The sequence below is a fragment of the Paramormyrops kingsleyae genome, chromosome 17 (genome assembly GCF_048594095.1).
Source record: "Paramormyrops kingsleyae isolate MSU_618 chromosome 17, PKINGS_0.4, whole genome shotgun sequence".
NCBI classification, from domain to species: Eukaryota; Metazoa; Chordata; class Actinopteri; order Osteoglossiformes; family Mormyridae; genus Paramormyrops; species Paramormyrops kingsleyae.
Genome location: NC_132813.1, coordinates 20,393,566 through 20,416,009, shown reverse-complemented (window position 1 = coordinate 20,416,009; position 22,444 = coordinate 20,393,566). Strand labels below are relative to the sequence as shown.

General features: G+C 42.6%; 1 protein-coding gene and 1 long non-coding RNA gene across 6 annotated transcripts in view; one reads left to right on the top strand and one right to left on the bottom strand.

The window, feature by feature from the left end:
• The window catches only part of LOC111851372 (cell adhesion molecule 2), a 228,815-nt gene that overhangs the window by 190,203 nt on the left and 16,168 nt on the right, over positions 1 to 22,444 (top strand). For 2 of the 5 annotated variants that reach the window (XM_023826237.2, XM_072701050.1), the window contains 6 exons: positions 1,386 to 1,538; positions 2,667 to 2,804; positions 12,307 to 12,468; positions 13,059 to 13,149; positions 14,744 to 14,922; positions 16,792 to 16,893. In XM_023826237.2, the coding sequence (XP_023682005.1) occupies positions 1,386 to 1,538; positions 2,667 to 2,804; positions 12,307 to 12,468; positions 13,059 to 13,149; positions 14,744 to 14,922; positions 16,792 to 16,893 (825 nt within the window). The remainder of the gene's footprint in view (positions 1 to 1,385; positions 1,539 to 2,666; positions 2,805 to 12,306; positions 12,469 to 13,058; positions 13,150 to 14,743; positions 14,923 to 16,791; positions 16,894 to 22,444) is intronic. The other 3 variants (XM_072701053.1, XM_072701052.1, XM_072701051.1) reach the window with 2 other exon arrangements.
• Positions 3,387 to 6,264, bottom strand: LOC140578924 (uncharacterized). Its single transcript, XR_011983194.1, has 3 exons — positions 6,240 to 6,264; positions 3,979 to 4,065; positions 3,387 to 3,471 (listed from the first exon to the last, which is right to left on the bottom strand). It is a non-coding gene; the product is annotated as an uncharacterized lncRNA (long non-coding RNA).

Here is a 22,444-nt window from a genome sequence, read left to right as displayed (position 1 = left end):
TTCTTTCAAGACTTATGCCTGTAATTTAAACTTCAGCCTCAGAATGCATAAAGGACCATGGCTTTCCTCCTCTAAGCAATGCTATTGGTTGATCCATAAGATCGGATGACGTCGAGACTTTCTGAAGGAGCCAGGTCTCAGCGGTGGACGCCACGGCGGGAAATCCGCTGGGGCGTCTATTTTTAGATTAATAAATAGCAGCACATGGAAATGGAGGCGCATGAGAGCTTGCTTGTTTAAAATGTCCAACTGATTGTGACAGTGTGAACAGCACATCACAAAGACATATCCATCCATCTATTGATCCATCCATATTCTAACCACTTATTGTGGTCAGGGTCATGGGATAAAGACATTAAGGGACTCAAGGAAAATAAAGGCTCACACATGCTGGATGGCAAATTTATTCAGTCCCCCTTTGTCTTAACACAAACAACCGTCTCCTCCACATGCACAGCAAGCTGACAGGGCCAAGAGGTTCAGTTACTGTTTGCCTGAGCATTATAACGGCTAAGGCAAGCGATCTAAGCGAATTTGAAGGTCATGTCATTGTTGGTGCCAGGCGTGGTCGTTCCAGCATCTCAGAAACAGCCACCATCCGGGGACCTTCCTAACCGTAGTGTCTCGACTTTGCAGAACATGCTACGACTAACAAAAAACATCCAATTGACGACATTCCTGTGGCTGCAAAACCTGCCAATGAGAGAGATCAGAAGAGAATGGGCAGCCTTGTTAAAGATAATAGTACAATAGTAACAGCTCAGTGGAGAAGGTGGGCAGAAGTGTCCAGAAAGGCTTCTCCAAAGGCACAAATTTCCTGTATTTGAAGCAGTTCTGGGGGCCAAAGTGGGTCCTACCTGGTACTAGCTATGTATGCCTAATGAAATGGCCACTTAGTGTATACAGCGTATATAAAACACAACTGTGGTCAATAAGCACGTTTATACTACTTAAGAAAATAACAAAAAACCGTAAGAAAAGCCGAATTTAATCTCCGAATCAAATATCAAAGGCCAAAGATCAGCTATTAATTTCCACATATCCATATTCCCTCGCGCCTTCCATCATTTTGTCATTGTAGCACGAATATGACATTTACCATAAAATTACGATGAATTTTTTATTAATATATCGCAGGGCTCATACGGGGAAAGGCAGACTCTTACATCTGCTCATTGCCCGGTTCAATTAACACCGGTTCCCGCGGATCGAACCTCGGGATTAGTTTACGGGTCGGATCGAGAGTAGTGCTAGCGTGGCTCTTATGCTAACCCCAGGCTTTGCGGTAACACTTATGAATCTTTGATGCCGACGACGGCAGCTGCTTGCACACATGGCCCACGGTGTTCCTCACAACAGCGGCCTGACTTCATCTCTCCCCACAGCCCTGAGGGACAACCGGATCGAGCTGGTACGTGCCTCCTGGCAGGAGCTGGCCATCCGCATCAGCGAGGTGGCACTGACAGATGAAGGACAATACACCTGCTCGCTCTTCACCATGCCCGTCAAGACCGCCAAGGCTTTCCTCACCGTGCTGAGTGAGTGTTACCATGCAGCTGTCACTCGCCGACACCTTCGCCAGTCACTGGGGCACTGGGACCAGTCACTGGGGCACTGGGGCTCGTCCAGAGTGCTATGTGCAACTTTCCATAGTTGCTACAGCAGACCCAACGCAAATGATCACACTTCACCGGAAGAAATGTTTTTTGTTCTACAGCCTCCGATTATTTTAGTGCAGCCAATTTGTCTCCAAAAGTTTCTGAGAAAGTAAAACTTCCAACCAGCTTTAAAATATAATCAGAATATATTGCAGTTATAAATCAATGCTTGTCAAAACTGAACAGGCACTTACACACACAGGGATCTGTTTCATCAGGAGCTAAACAGTTTGGAAGCACATTTTTGTATAACTTTTTTTTTTCTATTCTATTTTGCATGAATTTTGCATTGTTTTTACCAAAAGTTTAAAGTTTGAGAAGTTAAAGACTGAGTAAACTTGTAAAGGTTATCCTGGGAAATTAAAACAGCACAGTACATTTAATTAGGCTTCACCTCAGAAAATGTTGGTAGCCATTATCCTACTTTTCTCTGAATTATCTCAGGCTTAAAACATCTGAGCTTACTTGCCTTACCTTGTATCTTTTGCTTTTCAGCACCATAATCACCTCTGTTTTTCTTTTTCCCTGAATTATTAGGAACCCAACATAGCTTGTCTGATTTAAATTATTAGACCTGTGCCATTTTAATCGAGCCGTGCAAAACAACGGGCATAAAAAGAAGATAAAGGAATCATTCCTGGAATACAGTTGTGTTTGCAAGTCACAGCATGTACCATGTGGCGCGGAAGAATATGGGCAGGGGAGTTAATGGTTTTTAAAGTCTAGCCAAAAACTGTAACTCATAAGATCTGGCAACCCTATAGAATGCCATCACTGTAAGGGGAGAAGTTCATAAATGAGAAGATAACTGACTGTCAGATAAAGGCGAGCCAGCAGCATTTTTGACTGTCTTTATCGCATCCTCTTTTTTTGTTGACTTCCAATAGTATCACTATTTAAAAGCCATATAAATGGATTAACGGTGAAAAACCAAAATCAAAAGGCATTATCACTTACGAGGCCAGTGGTCGGTTTTGTCAGCTCGATATTTTACCCTCATTCCTGCAGGGGTTCCGGAGAAGCCGGAAATAGCAGGATTCACAAAGCCGGCCAAGGAGGGAGACCAGATCACCTTGACGTGCGTGACCTCCGGGAGCAAGCCGGCCGCTGACATCCGGTGGTTCCGCAACGAGAAGGAAATCCAAGGTACTGACACTGCCCCTATAGTCAGGTCTGCTCCTCAGGAGTTAGGGAATCATCTCAGAAGTCATGAGCTGCAATAGGGGTCCCAACCTTCTGATGACCTCAAACTGACATTCATTATGCAAAAATATGTCAACCTTAGTGGTGATGGGGGGGTGGATTTTATTAGTTTAGCCATTTCAATTATTTCGGGTGGTGTGAAACGCTGCCCGTTGTGATGCCCTGATCTATAGGACACGTTAACCCCTTCACAGATACCTACGTAGCCTTCAGCCTTTGTCACATGCCATCTGACGTCAGCACCTGCCCGAGGACTGCTCTATTCAGGACCGAAGCAGCTGTCATTAACTCATTTTATGACAGCAGTATGTCATCGTCACCCATTTGTCTGTTTCAGATGACAGCGGCTTCCGAGTGTTAGAAAGGCTAATGATGGAGTATTTTTCTCAATCATTGTATCATGTATCATTTAGAGCACTGGGGAAATGCACTGCAGAGGTTCCGCTATCTCTGTCGTGCACTGATGCTGACTGAATGTTAAATCCTAGGAATGACGTTTCTTCTGTTCCTATAATAAAGGTGCCTACCTTGGGCAGGTTAGTTGATTATGGGTTGGTAGAGTTCCATGGTGTCAGTCTCCAAGGTTTCCAATTCACTGTTCTTCACAAAACTAAAATTCACAAAACCAGGTGATTTCGTTGCTGTACCATGAACTACACCACAAACTAGAATTTGAAATTCCCTGTATTTATGAAGCTCAAAGGGCTTTCAATCAGCTGTTTTCTGATCACCCATATATGCCAGAACCAGATTTATTCTGGAACTTTTTCAGTTTGTTTTCCCATTTTTGCATCAGAGCTCATTTTTGCTTTGAGAGGACTGTACATATTTCATTCCCACACTGCAGGGCTCCTGCATAGTCTTTCTTTTTTTTACGATTTCCCATTTAATGGTTAATGGTCTCTTTTCAGCGTGTCAGCCTGACACGGTGATATGTTCACTGAATCTCTGCCAGTTATTTTCACTCCTGCCAAGGACAACAGATGGTTTCAGCAAATTTACTGTCTCCTTTACAGTAGTTTGCATTTGTCAAAGGGAAATGGGAGGGGGGGGTAGAATTTTAACGGCATGCAGTGACTGGTTTGCAGAGTAATTGAAAATGGCATTTTGAACAAACCTGCGATGGACTGGCATCCCATCCTGGGTGTCCCTCAGCCTCGTTCTTCAGGCGTTGGTTAGAAGATGGATGGATGAACGCCTACAGCTAATAGATCTTGAATAAGCTGATGGCTTTTAGCGTGTGGCACTGCTGCCTTGCTCACCGAGAGTTTGGGCTCTTCCATCCCACCTCCACCTTTTCTATGTGTTACTTGCATGCTTACGTGCTTTCTTCGTATTTCGTGTACAGAAATGTGCAGTTAGACTGATTATCGAGTATCTCCCGACTGGCCATAGTGTGTAATTGTGTGTGGGGCTCATATGCCTGGTCATGGACTGGTGATCCCCAGCCTAGTGCCTTATTCCTGCCTGGGACAGGCTGCCAATGAGCCTGATCGGGATGAGTGGTGAGAAGTTTGACGGACTGGACCTATTATGGTTTTCTTATGTGACTTAGAACTGGTACAGTTCTAAAGTTGGTTTTGGTGGTTGTTGAGGTAATACTCCTGATCTTCCTTAGAAATTGGGATGTGGGGGGGCGGGGGGTGTGTGGGGGGGGGGGGGGTAATTTCCTTTTCCCAATTCCCAATTTTCTCATTTGACTAATCACTTTGGGGAGCCTTCCTGCCTGCTGTGATTTTTTTAAAGAGTTCCTCGCCTGCCTCTGATGAGACTCGCCTGCCTCTGACGAGAGCGAATGTGACATTTGCTCCTTATTGACGATTTGTCCTGGAGCAGCCTCTGAGGTGGCTAAATGTGAGGCGGCGCCGCGCGGTGATTGATGGTGCCGGGCCCGCTCTGTTTGACATGACGCGCACGTAGCGGGCGGCGAAAAGGCCGACGGTGAGCTTCCGCAGGCCGCCGTGGCCTGCCTCACTGTCAGAATAAGTATCAAAGCCAATCTCTCTCACACACACCCTCAGATCAGATCTTCATACATAGAGTGGCATCTGCATCTTAAAGTCAGAATGGTTAAGAATTCAATGTATTGCCCAAGTCACAAAAACTGACAGGTTAGAGCATCTGCAAGTGTACAGAATGACAAAACGGATCTTTTATGCTATAGATCTCCATTACTGAGTGAACACAGCTACCTCAGAGTATATCTTCAATGAAATACCTAAATTATTTTTGCCAGGTTTTGCCAAGGCTGAGTAATTCAATCCTGTAAAAGCTTATAAATCTTAATATTTTGTGTCTGTAAATTGACTGTAATAATTGTATTGTGATTGTTCTTACAGAATAAGTCATAAAACACAGGGAGAAAAACATTCTAGAACCTTCTATGTTTATTACCAGTAGTTCCATCTGAAGCAGGGCAGATTGTTGAGCCTATTAACTGTTGTCTATAGCACAGAATCACTCACTGCATTTCACTCTGACCTAACACCCCCGCCCCCCAATAGTTACATTACAAAGTCAGTTACTTTAGCTTGGGAGTTTCAGCCATTAACTCAGCAAGACAATAGATAAGGACGTCAGCTCAAGGACATCCCAGAGTAAAGGAAGTGGACTACGGAAAAGAAACTGGCTTTACTGCCGTATGATGACCAGAGATGCGAAGCACTCTCAGCCTTACACTGCCAGGACACGAGTGCACTGGACGGCACACCACAGGAAGCAGTTACCCCACTGAACAAGCTGCACTGGAGCTAGGAAGTACAAGTATCTGGATACGGTGATAAAACACAGAAAACTGAACAAAACAAACAGATTAGATCACCAGAACTGCAAACACTGACAAGACAGAGGAAACAAGAAAACATAGACTTCCACTCTGGGAGCCACAAAACTGAGCCCAGATCGCTGCTCTGGTTTCAGTTACATCCCTGGCAACATAAATACATCACCCAGTTTTTATCATCAATGTGTGCGAAACTGGTTTTCCAGTCTCATCTGCCTGCCGTTTGCGTAGCAACATACACCAGCCAAGGTTGGACTCATTGTCTAATTAGAGCTAAAATCTAGTAGCCAAATAGAAAGAAAGACGGAGGTTGGGGATTTAGGTTAGAGTCAAGCATCCTTATGGTCATCTTCTGCTGGGTCATACACTGAGGTGAAACTGCGATCTTATTGGCCACAGTGATAAATTCAATGTTAATATGAATATGCAAGACATTCAAACACTGTCAGTCTGTCAGTTTAAATACGACATGTTAAGTGAAAAACCCGGCTCACTGTTTTATATCAGCAAATGTTAGGCCTTGCAATTTCAATACCACCCCCCCCCCCCCCCACCATCTCCGAGTTCCTCCATTTAACCCCCATCCTGACTGGTACCTTGCGGAGACTCGTCCCACTTCAGCTTGATGCTGCTTCCCGAAGGCCCTCGGTCCTTGTCACCAGGTGCAGATCCGGCAGGCAGCCCCATCTGCCTTTGATAAGACGGGAAACCCCCCAGCCCGGAACCCGCTCCCCTCGCCCAGAACACCCCCCCGGCCGGCCCCCGCGCCCCGCCTTCCTTCTGTAGCACTTCCAGACCTCCAGCGTTTAAGGTGGAAATAAGCTTGTTCAGACTGAGACACTGCTTAAATGAAATGTTAATCATTTCCTCTTCGCTCCAGCGAGCGCATGCGCTATCATGACGCACCGGGAGAGCTCACCAATTTAAGAGACTCAAAGAGTGGCACAGCGGACCCTGAAATTAAGATTGCTAAAGAGTTCTTTTATTTGCACCAAATTACATCCTGCTATGAACGTAATTACACAATAAAGATTAAGATTAGGCTCTCTCCTCTGTGCTCCACTGTGCTGTTCTAGTGTTTACATCATATTTTTCACGGTCATTTTCAAAAGGTTTACCTACATCAATATTAGTATCTAAGTTCTACTCAACTTCTACACAGTGAAGAACCACAGAATTAATTTTGTTATGGATTAGTTTGTACTGTCTTTTATTATTATTATTATTATTATTATTAGGGGGCAGTTAATAAAATAATAAATATATATTTTGGCAGCAACAACCATCACCTGAATCGGGTGGATGTATGGAATATATACCAAGTATATTATGTGCAGAGTGGAGCAATTTTCCTAGCTGGAAAAAAGCAGCTGACAGGCAGCTGACAGAGGAAGTTGAGAAAAAGGTGACAGGCAAAGTGCAGAGTCTGAAATGAATGCTGCCAAACCACGGTGGAAGCCATAGGTTACGGTCAGCACCCACAATCACGACCATAACACGGGCCGGACCAATTATGAGGCCCTGAACAGAATCCTCCTCTCCAGCAAAGCTGCTTTTGGATCTGGCGTGGGGAATAGGCTCAGTGGGTAGCACTGTTGTTCTAAATTTCCAGGGCTGGAGGTTTAAAATCCACCCCAACTGTCACGTAGTGCAGGTACAGAGTGGGGAAAGAGGAACAGGAGTCCAGGGAGTCGGGGAAACGCAGGATTTATTTGGGGAAGGTACACTTGGGAAACCAGAACAACAGGCATAAGCGACGTTACGACGTTAATGACCGGACTGGGGAAACATACACTGACACGCACTTAAATACACCAAACTAATTAAACACAACTAGAAACAGCTGATACCAAGAGGATTCCACATGAGGTAAGCGAGGGGGCGTGGCAGACAGGAGGACCGGAATAATCAGGGCATGACACCAGCTCTTTGTGTGTGGGTTTCATCTAGGGCAGTGTTTCTGAACCAGGTTGACAAGGACAGTCCATGTTTATAGAAGCTGGGAAGGAGCAAAAATGTTCACTATCTGGTGGGGAGCTGGGAGGGAGCAAAAACATCAGCTGGGGGTTCTGAAGGACTCGGCTGAGAAGCACTGACCTAGGCACTGGGGATGCATGCATATCCTTTCATGGACTGGTAACCCTAAGATAAGCCATTGCGGATGATTTCATACTGTTTTTAAATCGGTGCGTCTGGCTTGCACAGAGCAGAAACAACCTTCCATACAGTTGTTCCTGGCTGAATTTTCTTGTTAATGTTGACCATTCTTCATAGCCTTCTATCGTACTTGGCAACAAAATATATGTCTAACATCTCAGCTACAAATGATGTGTTTACAAAACACGCTCTCAATCCACTGATCCTGCCGATTAATAAATTCATACTGAATAAATATGAGAGATATAAAAAAATCTTTATAACCCATCTCCAGAGGTGGATAGTTTAGGTGCAGAAATTAAAAATCCAGACCAAGATTTTGTTTCTACCAACCGGTGGAATATAAACAGTCACAGTCAACTGGTTGGTTTTAACAAAATCTTGGGCTGGATTTTTACTTTCTGGACCTGAACTGTCCACCTCTGCCCACCTCCCATTGTTACCCCTGAGTTTAGGTACAGCAGTTGTCATTTTGCTTTTTTGGAGACATGGAGTTGTAGGAATTTCAGGCAAAATTCCGATAGTTGACACAAGTATTGACAGACTTCTCCTCAAAGCAAGGCCTGGCTTTGGGTGTCACTGGGGACAGGTTCAAAGGTTTCATTTTGTTTACTTGCAAAGCCTTCGGTGTTCCTGCCCAGATAAAGCTGGGTATTTCTAGCATGGTAGGAAGGGTATGATTTTGACGGCACGGTCTGTGACAATGTTGCAGAAAAGAGACGTGTCACTCAAAGCGTAATTCCAAAGCTTTGATCAAAGTGAAATATTTCTCTAATAAGACCAATCGGAATCTCTCCAACTTCTGTAGATTCATTGTTAGATCCTCATAATCTGTACTTTCAATCCATTTGTATGCCTATAAGGTCTTCTCCGAGTAACCTAGCAGATCAAAGCAAGAGAGATACTTTGAGAATTGAACCTGGAATGGTACGAAAGCAGAAAATTGTAACCAGGAATTAGTAACACTGATGCATATCTTAAAAAAATCATTCTCATACCTGGCAGTTGCTAAATTGGTTGTATGTAAATGCAATGTCTTGGAAGATTTCTAGAATTTTCATGTAATATTACATATTATATTGCACAAATTATATTATTTGAACACTGTACTATAATGCTATAACTGATTCTAACTAAAAGAGACGTAAACTGTAAATCTACCTGCATAAATGCATGAGAATTGACCAGCATTTTAAAAATATGACACAGTGTTTTTTGCAAATGGAATCCAATAGCCTAAGAGTTGTGTAACAATAAGCCGGGCTCAGTGGAAGGAGTAGGCTCCATACACTCTGCAGGATCCTGTAGGCACAGAACAGACCTTCCGCAAATAGAGCCGTGTTTTGTCTCAGTTAGGCACAGCAGGGTATTGGATGCTGTGAGCCTGCAGTGAGCTCAGAAATCAGCCGCGTGAAACTTTCAGGAATACCACTGCATATTTATATTCCCCCGCCCCCACCAGCCAATGCGCTTAACCTCTCCAGCCTTCCAGATCAAAATTCTGCATGCTTGTATGTTCTTCAAACGGTGCCCAAGTGGTGTCATCAAGGTTAGGTTCCTGCAGGGCAAAGTCAAGAGGTTAAATGACGATATGCTGATATCTGCTCCTTTTAATTCATTCTTGTAGCAAACTGCGCTCTGGCAGTACTGTGTGAGAGCTTTGCGGACCATTTGCTGATCAAAATGGACCTTGTGACCGCCATCCATATCACGGCTCACCTTGTGCCACGTGGGGCTAATTAACCACTGTGCAGAAGTTGACGTCCCAACCTCAAATGCCCTATCTGTGGTTGAGGTGGGGGGGGGTAGATAAAGTCATGTGACCTGAAAGAGTGAGGCGGGGTTGGATTAAGAATAGCAGGACAAGACCAACAAGGAAAAGCCATTTTGGCAAGAAACAGAGGGAAAATAATCAATAATTAATGAAACTCTACCTATTTGTCTGATCCACTCTTTGCAATATTTGCATTATGTTTACATTGCACAGTATGTTGCATGTCGCCATATCTGCATATTAATTGTTATAATTGTAACTGTATTTGTTGTTTTACTGTAAGCACCTTCATTTGTACTTGTGATCTGTGTTTTGTGTTTAATTTGTGTTTGCTGGAAGGACTGTGCATGTGACAAACTCTTGAATCTTGAAGGATGGACATCAGTGTCTGAGCAGAATTAGAAGCAACCAACTATGTCGTACATATAAACAAGGAATAGGTAATGAGAATGTGCTTGTGTCCTCCCTGCTCAGCTAGGCTTCCCTTCCACTCTGGAGAAGACCACACCCCTCCATAGACCACACCCCTCCATAGACCACACCCCTATATAGACCACACCCCTCCTTAGACAACACCACTCCTTCTCAAACCTGATAATTAAGATGAAATGTAATCATGGATTATGATCTGCAGAAAATGACCCTCAAGATAATTTTCATTTATTGGGTTTGTTTGTGAAATGGAGTGAAACAGAATATTTCTGTTATGAAGAGATGCTTCATAAAACATCTAAAATATACTATAAATTGAAGCTGTTTTTTTCTCTCCAGACAATCATCTCGTCGGCTACACATTACAATATCAGTATGCCTTCCAAATAAAACTATGACCAGTCATGCCAAACATATTTCTACACTCCACCAGTATTAGAATTTTACCATTTATAATATTAAACAAATGAGTTATATGAGGAAATTTAATCACTAAATAATGTCCAAAATTCAGAATCAGTTTTGAAGAGACTGAATCATTTCTATATGATTCCTATAGAATTATATGGATGTAAACACATTGTCACAGGCCTTTATTATGAAATCGGAATATTACCCATGACACTTTGTGTCCAGCGTCTCCGGGTGGGCGTACAGAATCGCACCTGATGTGATTTCCTGGCACGGTGCTTGATCTTTTTTTTAATATTTCATGGGGACTTTGGCATTTAGTGCTTTCAAATAGGCTATTACCCCGGGTCCAGCTCCCAGCAGTCCACAGCTCAGGCCTTGTTTTATGTTCATTTATGTGTTTTACCCTGCATACCAAGGATACGGTTTCCTTCTTATCTCCAATCAGAGGTTAAATGCTGCAAAATGCCCTTGGAATTGGACAGGGGACGAATCCTCGAAGCGGTGCATCTATTTGCATGGGGGCGGAGCTATAATAACGATAAAATATGTAGGGAACGTGTGACATCGGTCCCGTTTAGTTGCACGCTCCATTGCTGACAGATCCTGTGATACTTTATGCTCCCTTAAGCTATCCGTCGGTGAAAGTTATAGTCTCTCAGCTGTCTTTAGCGTTTGATCAGTTACAGCCCCGAAAGGAACCAGCTGAAAAACAAGCATTAGTCATGGGGTCCCCCGAGTAACGCAGCCGGCAAAGGAAAGCCGCAATCCACAGTGGGGTTTTAGATCCAAACCCTCATTGCGCCAGATTGCCCATCTATGAACAAAAATAGCCCACAGGACTGAAATTTGATCGTGCTGTGTCAGGTGGTCGTCTGCAGGGGGCCGCCGGTGGCATCCAGTGAAATTGCGCCCTGTCCCACGCGTGATATATCACGGAGCGAGGGAAACTAGCTGGCTGACGCCATTCCCGTTAGAGGAGGTGCCAGTCTGCTCTGCACCCAAGCTAACTGTAAGCGAGAAGCTGCAAGAACTGGGACCACCGGCCAGTCCAAATTGGAAAAAAGCAAGGGGGCATTAAATAAATAAACAGTTTTTTTCTTCACTTTTATAAAAGAGTAGAGTTTAAAAATAGCCAAACACTACCTTAATCCAAGAAGAACTAAATGCGAATTGGGTGTTTAGGGGGTTGGTAGATGCACTAAAATGATCAATAAATATACAGTCAAAAAATATGTGTAGAGAATAGTGTGTACAGTGAGGCATGAGGGGGAGAGGGCCCACGCAGTGGATATCCGGGTTCAAATTAGCCTGCTGAGCGTATGCAGGGACATGTGCTGCTGATCCACCCGAAAAGGAGCCAACCGCCGTGCCAAGCGATGATTCAAGGGCTCCTCTGGGCCTGGGATTTTCACAGCTGGCAGATGTAGGTATCTCCATGTTAAATCCGTGATCCCAGCACTTTCCATGATGATTCTCCCGGTCCGTGTGGCGGTATTACCGTCACCGGGGTTTGCATTGAGGAGAACCGCTGTTTGGCAACCATTCAAACACCTTCCTCCCACCCCGAACATCCATACGACGCGCATCTGTGCCAATTCAATTAGCATAACAATGCACTCCTTATACGTGCAAGCCCACAGCAAACGTTTACTTGAATAAACAAAAGCATCTTGTAAGATCTCTCCATTAAGCTGTGCTTTTTTTATTCATGCGTAGAATCGGCTCGATGTTTTGTTTTGTTCTTGGTATAAGCCAGGGAATATCTTACACCATTTAATCATTATTTCAGTTTCCCATGTGAGCTGAACAAAGCAATAGTGAGAATTCACATCTGAGATCCTCTGGGATGTAAAACACTTCTGTAAAACATTCTCGGTACGCCGTAGGCGCCAAAGAAGTGAATGCCAGTGGAAAGACGTTCACGGTCAGCAGCACCCTGAGGCTACAGGTGGACCGCGACGATGACGGTGTGGCCTACACCTGCCGGGTGGAGCACGTGGCACTGTCCTCCTCACCACAGCAGACCACCGAGGTCCTGGAGGTGCACTGTGAGTACCCCGGCCACGTGTGGGGAAACCCAATGGCGACTGGCAGCTGGCCTTGCTGTGACTTCCTAACACAAGTCCCTCGAGTAATATAACAGAAATCACCTTAGCACAGATGAAAACATACAGAAACGTGGTTTCGGCAGTAGCGAAAGGGAGAAGCGAGTGGACAATACTATGGTGTCTGGAAATGGCGTAGCAGAAAGTTGGCATGAGGCACAGTTACGTGCGTTAAAATTCTTATGCGCGTCAAAATGCTACAAGGCCACCGTCAGGTATGGGTGGTGCCTATCGGCTGTGGCATCACGCTGACGATGTCTCAAAATCCAGCCAAAATGGAACCTTTCAGAGGCTAGTCTTCTGTTCTCCTTCTAGGGGTAGAAAATTGCATTATAAGGTATTTAAATTTATCCTGGAATGACCCGCCCCTCCTCCTTCTCCTAACATCCCCATATAAATGGTGAATCTGTGGAAATGATCTGATTGAGGCCGGTGTAAAATCAGGTCGTTGTCCTCGGTTCTGACACAAATTCTGGCGAACGGGATGACAACCCAACTTGACCCCCTGGTGACCCTCTTCCTTCTCTTCACAGATCCGCCCTTTGTAGACATCACGTCATCACTGACATTCCCAGAGGAGGGGGAGTATTTAAAACTGGAGTGCGTCTCCAAAGGAAACCCACTGTAAGTCACATGACCCGGGTGTCACATGACCACAATCGCATTATGTAACATCTCTATGTAGTATAATTTCTCATGCCAAACAACACATAATGTCTCTGTGTAGCATAATCTCTTATGCCAAACGACATTTTGCACTATCACATAGTTACGTACTCACTGAAACCTTGCAAATACCCCAGAAAATTGTAAAAAGGCAAAAAAAAAAGAAATTTACAGAACCTCAACATTTCACAAGATGCAGATCATTAATTCTTATATAGTTAATCGAGAGAATTGTAGACATGCCAAATACAAGCGATTTTGAATTTTAAAAGTCCTGTGTGGGTGGAGATTCACAAGTGTATTTTGGTGCAGCTAGCCAAACTGGATCATGAATCATTGAGGGCATTCTATAATCTGTGCCTAAATAATAATGATAAATCATATCTTAATGTTTGAAAGGACTTCAATGTGGCATGTAATTACAGAGACACGGTAATTCATGATGTTAAACGACCATTTTGACCTTTCAGAAGAAGAATGTGCGGATATTTTAAATTAAACTTCTTCCCAGTCAAATACTGGAAAAAAAGTTTGAGTGTGCTTTTGTTTCAAAGTCCTAAAACTAATTATCAGACAAAACAGACAAAAGTTTAAATTGAATGGACACATCGCATGATAATCGTACCAGGAATTCACAACGATAAGGGTTATCGTAAAGGAACTCAACAGCCTAAGTAGATTAAAGTTAATAACAGGTATATTCAGGTTTTACTACTAAAAGACTAATTGAATGTCATTAAAACTGCTGGCTATAGAAATAAGTTAAATCCATCCTTTTTATACATATACTCTTTTTAATATAAGTCTCTGTACTTTTTATGATATAAATTTCAGAGTCAAAAGACTTATTCCTTTATTCTGAATGTAGTTTAAAAGTAATACCACACTCAATGGGCACTTTTTCAGGTACCTCTACCTAGATCTGGTAGGACCAGCTTTCAGCTGCAAAATATCAAATTCGTGTTGCTTGACAGCAAATCACCGTGTGGCTTTTCGGTGCCAATCTGCTCCTACCTCAAGGGGTGACAAGTTCAGAGCATTTCTGCACACCTCTGTAATACTGAACTGTGACTTTTGCACTTGCGGCCTGCCTGTTAGCTTTGACGCGGTCTGCCCATTCACCACTGACTGTCCTCAATAACAAGGTGTTTAAAGCCTCGGAAATGGCCCTTATCTAATGTTTTTGTGTGTGTGTCAAACCATCGCCTGCAAATGAAAAACTCTGTAGTACAGTGACATCCCAGGGTGATTATTTCTGAGACACTGCAGCCACCACGTCCGGCACCAACAATAAAACCATGTTCGACATCGCTCGCATTTTAGCTGTGCTACTGCTTAGCTATGCAGTAACTGAACCTCTTAAACCTGCCTGCATCCTGTATGTATTCAGTTGCAGCCACATGATACGCTGTTTGTATGACCAAGGTAGTCTCCGTGATAAAGTGGCCATTGAGTGTATATGTGAACGCCATATTTATATATAAAATTCACTATACAACTAAATACAGGCATATTGATTAAATGGTGGTCTTAATGTTGCCTGGAACCATAGACCCGATTCTGTGCTATGGACAAAAGATGGAGGCGAGCTTCCTGACATTGACCGGATGATTGTCGAAGGCAGGGAGCTGACCTTCACATCTCTCAACAAGACGGACAACGGCACATACCGCTGTGAGGCCAGCAACCACCTCGGGACCAGCAGGGCCGAATACATGCTCTTCGTGTATGGTGAGTGCCCTGCCCGCTTGTGCCAGCTGGGAACGCCAATCCAACCATACGGATGCTGAGCTGGCTTTACTACTTTGTCTTCAAACAAGCTTCAGATGCCATAAACACTTCCATCATTTGTAATCCCTGTCCCAAGCTTGGCTGAAACATTCTTCCATTTTTGCATCTCCAAGGAATAAGATGCATTAAAACCCGTGTTTGGATGAATGGAGGTTATAATGAATAAGACCACTGGCCTGGTGCTGTGGCCTTTGAAAATCGTAAAACGTTATGATGCCAAGAATGGGCGCATGGCGTTCCACCTTCAGAGACGGCTATCGATGTTCACTCCAGGACAAGATACCATCTTGGCTGCTTTTTACAAGGAAGTTGTTGTGAGAAGGTGTGAGGGAAGGTTTTATTGGTTTCGGTCAAGTGTTTTACTGTTCTCAACCTGTTGGGGGTGATCTGTCATGATGCCAAGCAATGTCATTTGCAAGCAAGGCAATGAAAGGGCCAGGAACTGGTAAAATCGGGCGTTAAAATAGAATGGAATAAATGTCGTTCTTTCTTCGAGTTATGAGACACAAGTCCAATACCAGAGACACGTAAAGGACCCATATGCCTGAACTGAACATTTTTTCTTAACATCTCTGAAGGGCCTCGTGCGAAAAGGCACATCGCAGGTTGCCCCTGTCGATCGGCTAGTTACCTCCAAAGCACCAAAGACACACAACAGCTCCACAGTGAATAGGCACGGATCACAAGGCTAATGTTAAGACACCTCAAGCCTTCCGAAGAAACAGGTGCACCAATGACAACCAGCTGTTTTGCTCATTGGACTGCTTTTCAACGTTATCTGATGTTAGTCTTATAAGGTAAGACCTTCAAGATTCCAGTGTCACGGAAGACCTGGGGGTCAGCCAAGCCGAAACACAGCTCATCTGTTCTTTTACAGTATCACCTTCAAAACAGAAATGCTAAATTACTTGTAAAAACCAGTACAGGCGGGAACCTACAACATTTAATTTGCAGCTTAGAATAAAACTTGAATTAAATGCTTAAAGTTACCCAATGTAGTGAACTTGTCGAGCTTTATCATATTCTGTCATTACCCGCTTTTTAAAATTTGAGTCAGGTAGGAGTCACTGGGGCCTATGAAGTTCAGAAAATTTTAAAATTTAATTTAATGAACTTGTATTTGAAATGTTCTGGCCGACCACCTCTGCACTTCGGAACAGAAGGTTCCGGAACTTGTTGTTCTCCTCCTGATGAACAGCTGAGAGAAATTTAATTAGCAATCCAATTTGAAATACTCAGGTCTATTGCTGTTCTTTCAAAATGTACTTGTTCTTTTTGGTGCATGGAATATAGTGATAACTAAATAACACAGGTGACACCATCCCACCTGTACCGCCGAAACTCTAAAGGCCTTGTCCTTGTGTGTGAGCACAGATTGAATTTTTGATTTTTGATTATACACTCAATACAGCCAACTGTGTTTTCAAATGAGATCCATTAGAAGTTCAGATTTAAATTAGCATTTGATTTTGGCCTCATTAGTGAAGCTTAAAACTGCATTCAGAAAGTTTTTGTGTCTGACTTTAAACTGAAATTAGGCAATCGGTATCAAGTAAAGAGGACACTGGCTTATATTTGATGATTCATGTTTATTTTAGTTACCAGTTTGAATAATGTTAGATTTATGTCTTTCCATCAACTGTCATTTACATTTCTGTTTAGTCATCATAATGTTTTGATTTGTTTTGCATTAATGCAGATTTGATTTTTTCATTTTTGTTTTTTTTCCCCAATGCACTATTCATCTTTTATTTGTGCCTTTGTGTCGTGTCTCTTCTGTTTTTCTGTTGTGCCGTTTTTGCTCGCCAGAAGACCCACCCAAAATGCCCCCACATCCAGCCTCCCCATTCCAGCTGGTGCCCCTGGGCACCAGCCCCCCCAAAGCAGCAGTCACCACTGGCTTTCTTGGAGGTAACGTCCCTGTGCCCTCGTATCTATAGTCCACCAGCTGCTTGACACCCTCCTTTGCAAATGCTGCGGTAGATAATGGTCTTTCCCTGACCTGCTTCTTCTACATTTCATCAAATTATGACGTAGCTCTAATCTTGCCTTTTGCAGTTTCTTCCTTGTAAGACTTCGCGGCTTTATGAAGAACATGCTTGAACTCGTAAGGGCATTAATTGCATTCATAAAGCATTATGAAATATCCACATTCTAAAATGTGTTCTAAGCATTTTAAAATTCCAATTCTAAGGTTCTGAAATATTTGATATGAGAACTTAAGTGCCATAACTACCCAGCAGCACAAGTAAAGCTAACTGCAACTCTTAAGGTCTTATGGCAGAACTCCTAACATACACCCACACACATATACACTTCACATGAAGTGTTAGTGTCTTTTTTTCTTCCTCCTCTGTTTCCAGCCAGGATTTTTATCATCATGATTTACCATGTTATTAATTCAGTAGGAAAGTCTAAATTAGAAATGAAATCATTGTGAAGGTGTTATGTGACTATGTGGTTAAAATGCTGTGTATATCCCATGTGTATATCCCATCCATCATCCATGCTTCCCAGGAGATATATATATATATATAAATTGATCCTCTGTCCGTGTAGGACCTTGCTTTGCAGGCACCATAGACTGACACAGTCATGATCATGCCTAGTCAGGTTCAGCTTCTCTTGTTCCCAAGGTTGATAAACCCACAGATTATCAGGGGTCAGCCTAGGCTAAAAGTAGAGTGACTATCTAATCCATGTCAGAGGGGGCACTATGAGCTGCTTCAGGTTTTACAATCTACTTTAAAACTGAAAGGCTCCTGTGGCTAATTAGTTCAGGTCTTATCATGCTTTTACTGGTTTGTTTCCTTGATTGAAACTGTTTCACATTAACATTAGTGACACATGCATGATTATAGGACACTGACCAATCAGCACACAGCAAGAACTCAAGTGCAAAAGTGAAATCCAGGTCCTTTAAATTGAGATGGTAGTTTACAAACCCTGTCCTAGCTCATAGTGTCCCCCATGACATGGATTACCTGGTCGACCCTAGTCAACAGCCACCAAAACAAGAAAACACTTCAACAGTTAAATACACCCAGGAGTGCGTTTCCCAAACAACGACGGAAGTTAGCATTAACGATGCATCGTACTATGATGAATCAAACTAACCAATATCCGAAGTACGACTGTTTCCCAAAACCGTCGTACCACGGTAGTTTGAACCACGTTGGGACTTCCGTAGTTCGAACTACAATGGTTCCAGCACTGATTGGTCAGACTCACGGTGAGTCATGCGCAACAACTAACAAAGTACTTTCACAGCCGGTCGCGTACAAAAACTCGCGAACTATGTAATATCATAGAAATATTTAATAATCACATATATCGCAATTTATTGTGTCAGTCACATAACACCAATAATATGAAAAACTCAGAAATAGCTATAGCAGTAAAATAATGAGACACGTCTTGAAGTGGTAAACAGAACTTTTAGCTATGACACTGCATTTTGTGAAAGATGCTCCATCTGTAATTACATTGATTGCAGTTCATTGTGTTTCAGTCACACTACGAACACTCACAAATTCCTGGTCTGACGTTGTCGCTTACAGAATGTTAGTAGCTGACTGGAAAAGACAGGTGCGTGTAATATCCAAACATTACAGACGTCATTTCCCGAGTACAAAGGCATGGATTTGTATCCGACCGCTGTAGTGTCATTCTACTCTTCCATTATGGCAATGACAGCTGTCAGTGAATAAGGAGTACTTCATCAAAGTGCTGTACTCTTTTCTAAGGCGACTGTTGTCCCTCTGAAGTTATGTGTGTAATGAAGAAACTGCACAACACCCAATGGACTGCATAGGGCTACAAATACACACATGTACACATACAAGGGATAATGATTTATTATTATTATTATTATTATTATTATTAGTAGTAGTAGTAGTAGTAGTAGTAGTACTATTATTATTATTGGGTTTTATTCTTTTCTTTTTATTTTATTAATGTTTTTTTATTATTTCTCTATTTATTTTATATTATATGTGGCGAAGTGTACCATATGGCACAATGACCACTGAGTACACAACATCCTTTACCAAGCAATACACACTAACTGCATATGCTACTACAGGGGTGGGCAATCTTATCCAGAAAGGGCCGATGTGTTTGCAGGTATTTTTGGGGTAACCGTTCGATCAGTTGTGTGCGAACTCTCCAGTCGATCAGTCCTCAACGTACTACTCTAAGTAGGGATTTGCAGCGAAAAGCTGCATGCTTGACGGCCCTTTCTGGATAATATTAGCCACCCCTGTGCTAATACAATACTTTGCAGCCTGAAAATTCTCCCTATTGCTCACTACAGACAGTTGCTGACTTGGTCGATCATACCGTACTTATGACCAGAGACCACCACAACAATTATGTTTCAAACTACATTTTCAGACAACTTCACATTATATGTGATCGTAGAGCTAAATTATTCCTTATTAGGTATTAAAGATTATTGCATTTCTTACTTACCCGGTGACTATACCCTTATTAGACTGCATTCTCCACCATCACTGACGTAGTTACCTGGAACTAAGCTTCTACTGTAACTACAGCTCGAGAACTTTAGTTCGAACTACACAACTTAACGACAGTGTTTGCAAACTATGGTTTCGGGAAACACCTGCGTCGTACTTACATAGTTCAGACCACGCAAGTCGCAAAACGTAGTTAGCAACTATGGTTTTGGGAAACGCACCCCAGATTGTACAGTATATCTCACATTGTTACATTTAGCTAACTTGGAAACTGCACCTGAAGAAGGTGATACTGTATGTTAGACATCTTATAAAAAAATAAATGCTGTAAATATGGTAAAATATGTAATCTGAAGGCCAAGCAGGCCATATTGCTTCATGCATCTGAGTGACATGGTGATAAAGTCAGTTAGGTGTTTCAGATCATAGGATTCATTCCCGCTAAAAGCTAAGACCTTTTTTATAGCTGTCAAATTAAGTATGATTATACAGGGCTCCAAGTTTGCCTAAAGTACTATGTTTTTAAATATTTAGAACATGCCTTCAGCTTAAGATCCTTGGCTATATATATGCACATATACAGTAGAGTTGGCAGAGTTGTACCTGCTGCGCAAAGCCAAAGGGAAAAGCCCTTATATCCACAATACTTCATACAGCTGGCAACCTTTCCTGATAAAAAGATCAGCCAGCTTGAAGAAGTGAGGAACACATACAGAATTGCCTCACAGAAAGAAAAAAGTTTCGAAACTGCTTAGTAGTTGGTTTAAAAATCTCATATGGACAAAGGGCTAATAAATTATGTTTAATCATTTGTTTTGTCTCAATGAAGCACACTTGATTAATGACGTCCAAAGAAAAATCAGCTGCTTTCTGGGGTCTGTGTCCAGAGTCTGAGCACACGAGGCTTCATTAGCATTAAAAAAAGTTGAAAAATCCAAAGTGTGTTTTAGAATAGCAGGAAAAGCTTTGGAGGAATTGGTTAAATTGATAACAATGTATCATAAGAACATAAGAACATAAGAAATTTACAAACGAGAGGAGGCCATTCGGCCCATCAAGCTCGTTTGGGGAGAACTTAGCTAATATCTCAGAGTTGTTAAAATCTTATCTAGCTCTGATTTAAAGGAACCCATGGTTTTAGCTTCCACTACAATAGCAGGAAGACTATTCCATACTCTGACTACACGCTGTGTAAAGAAGTGCTTCCTCAGATTTGTTTTAAAATGTTCTCCCGCTAATTTCCACTTATGGCCACGAGTTCTAGTATTTAGACTAATATTGAAATAGTCATTTGGCTGAACAGCATCCAGACCCGTTAGAATCTTATAGACCTGAATCATATCCCCCCTTAGTCTCCTTTGCTCAAGGCTGAACAGATTCAGTTCCGCTAACCTCTCCTCGTAAGACATTCCTCTAAGACCAGGAATCATTCTCGTAGCTCTTCGTTGCACCTTTTCTAAGGCAGCAATGTCCTTCTTGAGGTATGGTGACCAAACCTGCACACAGTATTCTAGGTGGGGTCTTACCAAGGAATTATATAAGTGTAACATCACCTCCCTTGACTTAAACTCCACACATCTAGAGATATAACCCAACATTCTGTTCGCCTTTTTTATTGCTTCCCCACATTGGCGAGAGTGGGACATGGAAGCATCAACATACATACCGAGATCTTTCTCGTAATCAGCTACCTTTATTTCAGTGGAACCCATAAAATATCTGTACTGTATATTTCTGCTCCCTGCATGGATTACCTTACATTTATCTGTGTTAAATTTCATCTGCCAAGTATCAGCCTATTCGCTAATTAAATCCAGATCCCGTTGAAGCCTCTCTGCTGCTTGATTAGTATCTGCTACCCCGCCCACCTTAGTGTCGTCTGCAAATTTAACCAGTTTACTGTATGTATTCGTGTCAATATCATTAATGTAAATTAGGAACAATAGTGGTCCTAAAATTGAACCCTGCGGTACCCCACTATAAACGGAGGCCCACTGTGACATAGTGCCTCTAATAACTACTCGCTGCTTCCTATCAGTTAGCCAGTTTTTGATCCAAGCTGCCACAGTTCCTAAAATTCCTGCAGCTTTAAGCTTTAACAAGAGCCGTTTGTGGGGGACAACATCAAAGGCTTTCTGGAAATCTAAGTAAATCACATCATAGGCCTTTTTGTGATCAATTTCACTTGTAGCTTCCTCAAAGAACTCAAGCAGATTCGTTAAGCAGGATCTACCTCTCCTAAATCCATGTTGGCTATCCTTTATAATGTTATTTGCATCTAGGTAATCTACCATTTTCACTTGAATTATAGCTTCCATTATTTTTCCAGTAATGCTAGTTAAACTGATTGGCCTATAGTTTGCTGGATTACTTCTATCCCCTTTTTTGAATATGGGTGTTATATTAGCATGCTTCCAATCTGATGGTACCACACCCGCAGATAACGATTTCTGGAATATTAAAGTCAAAGGTTGGCTAATAATATCCCTCATCACTCCAGTAAGGGCCCAGAACCCCCAAACGCTTATTGCTGAGAAACCACATAAACTGTATTACCAAAAGTATTGGGACACCCATCATTGAATTCAGGTGTTCCAATCACTTCCATAGCCACATGTGTATAAAATCAAGCACCTAGGCATGCAGACTGTGTCTACAACCATTTGCGAAAGAATGGGTTACTCTCAGGAGCTCAGTGAATTCAAGCATGGTACCGTGATCGGATGCCACCTGGGCAATAAGTCCATTTGTGAAATTTCCTCATTACTAAATATTCCATGATCAACTGTTAGTGGCATTATAACAAACTGGAAACAAATGGGAACACCAGCAACTCGGCCACAAAGTGACAGGCCACGTAAAATCACAGAGCGGGGACAACGCATGCTGAGGCTCACAGTGTGCAGAAGTTGCCAACTGTCTGCAGAGTCAATAGCTACAGACCTACAAACTTCGTGTGGCCTTCAGATTAGCTGAAGAAGTGC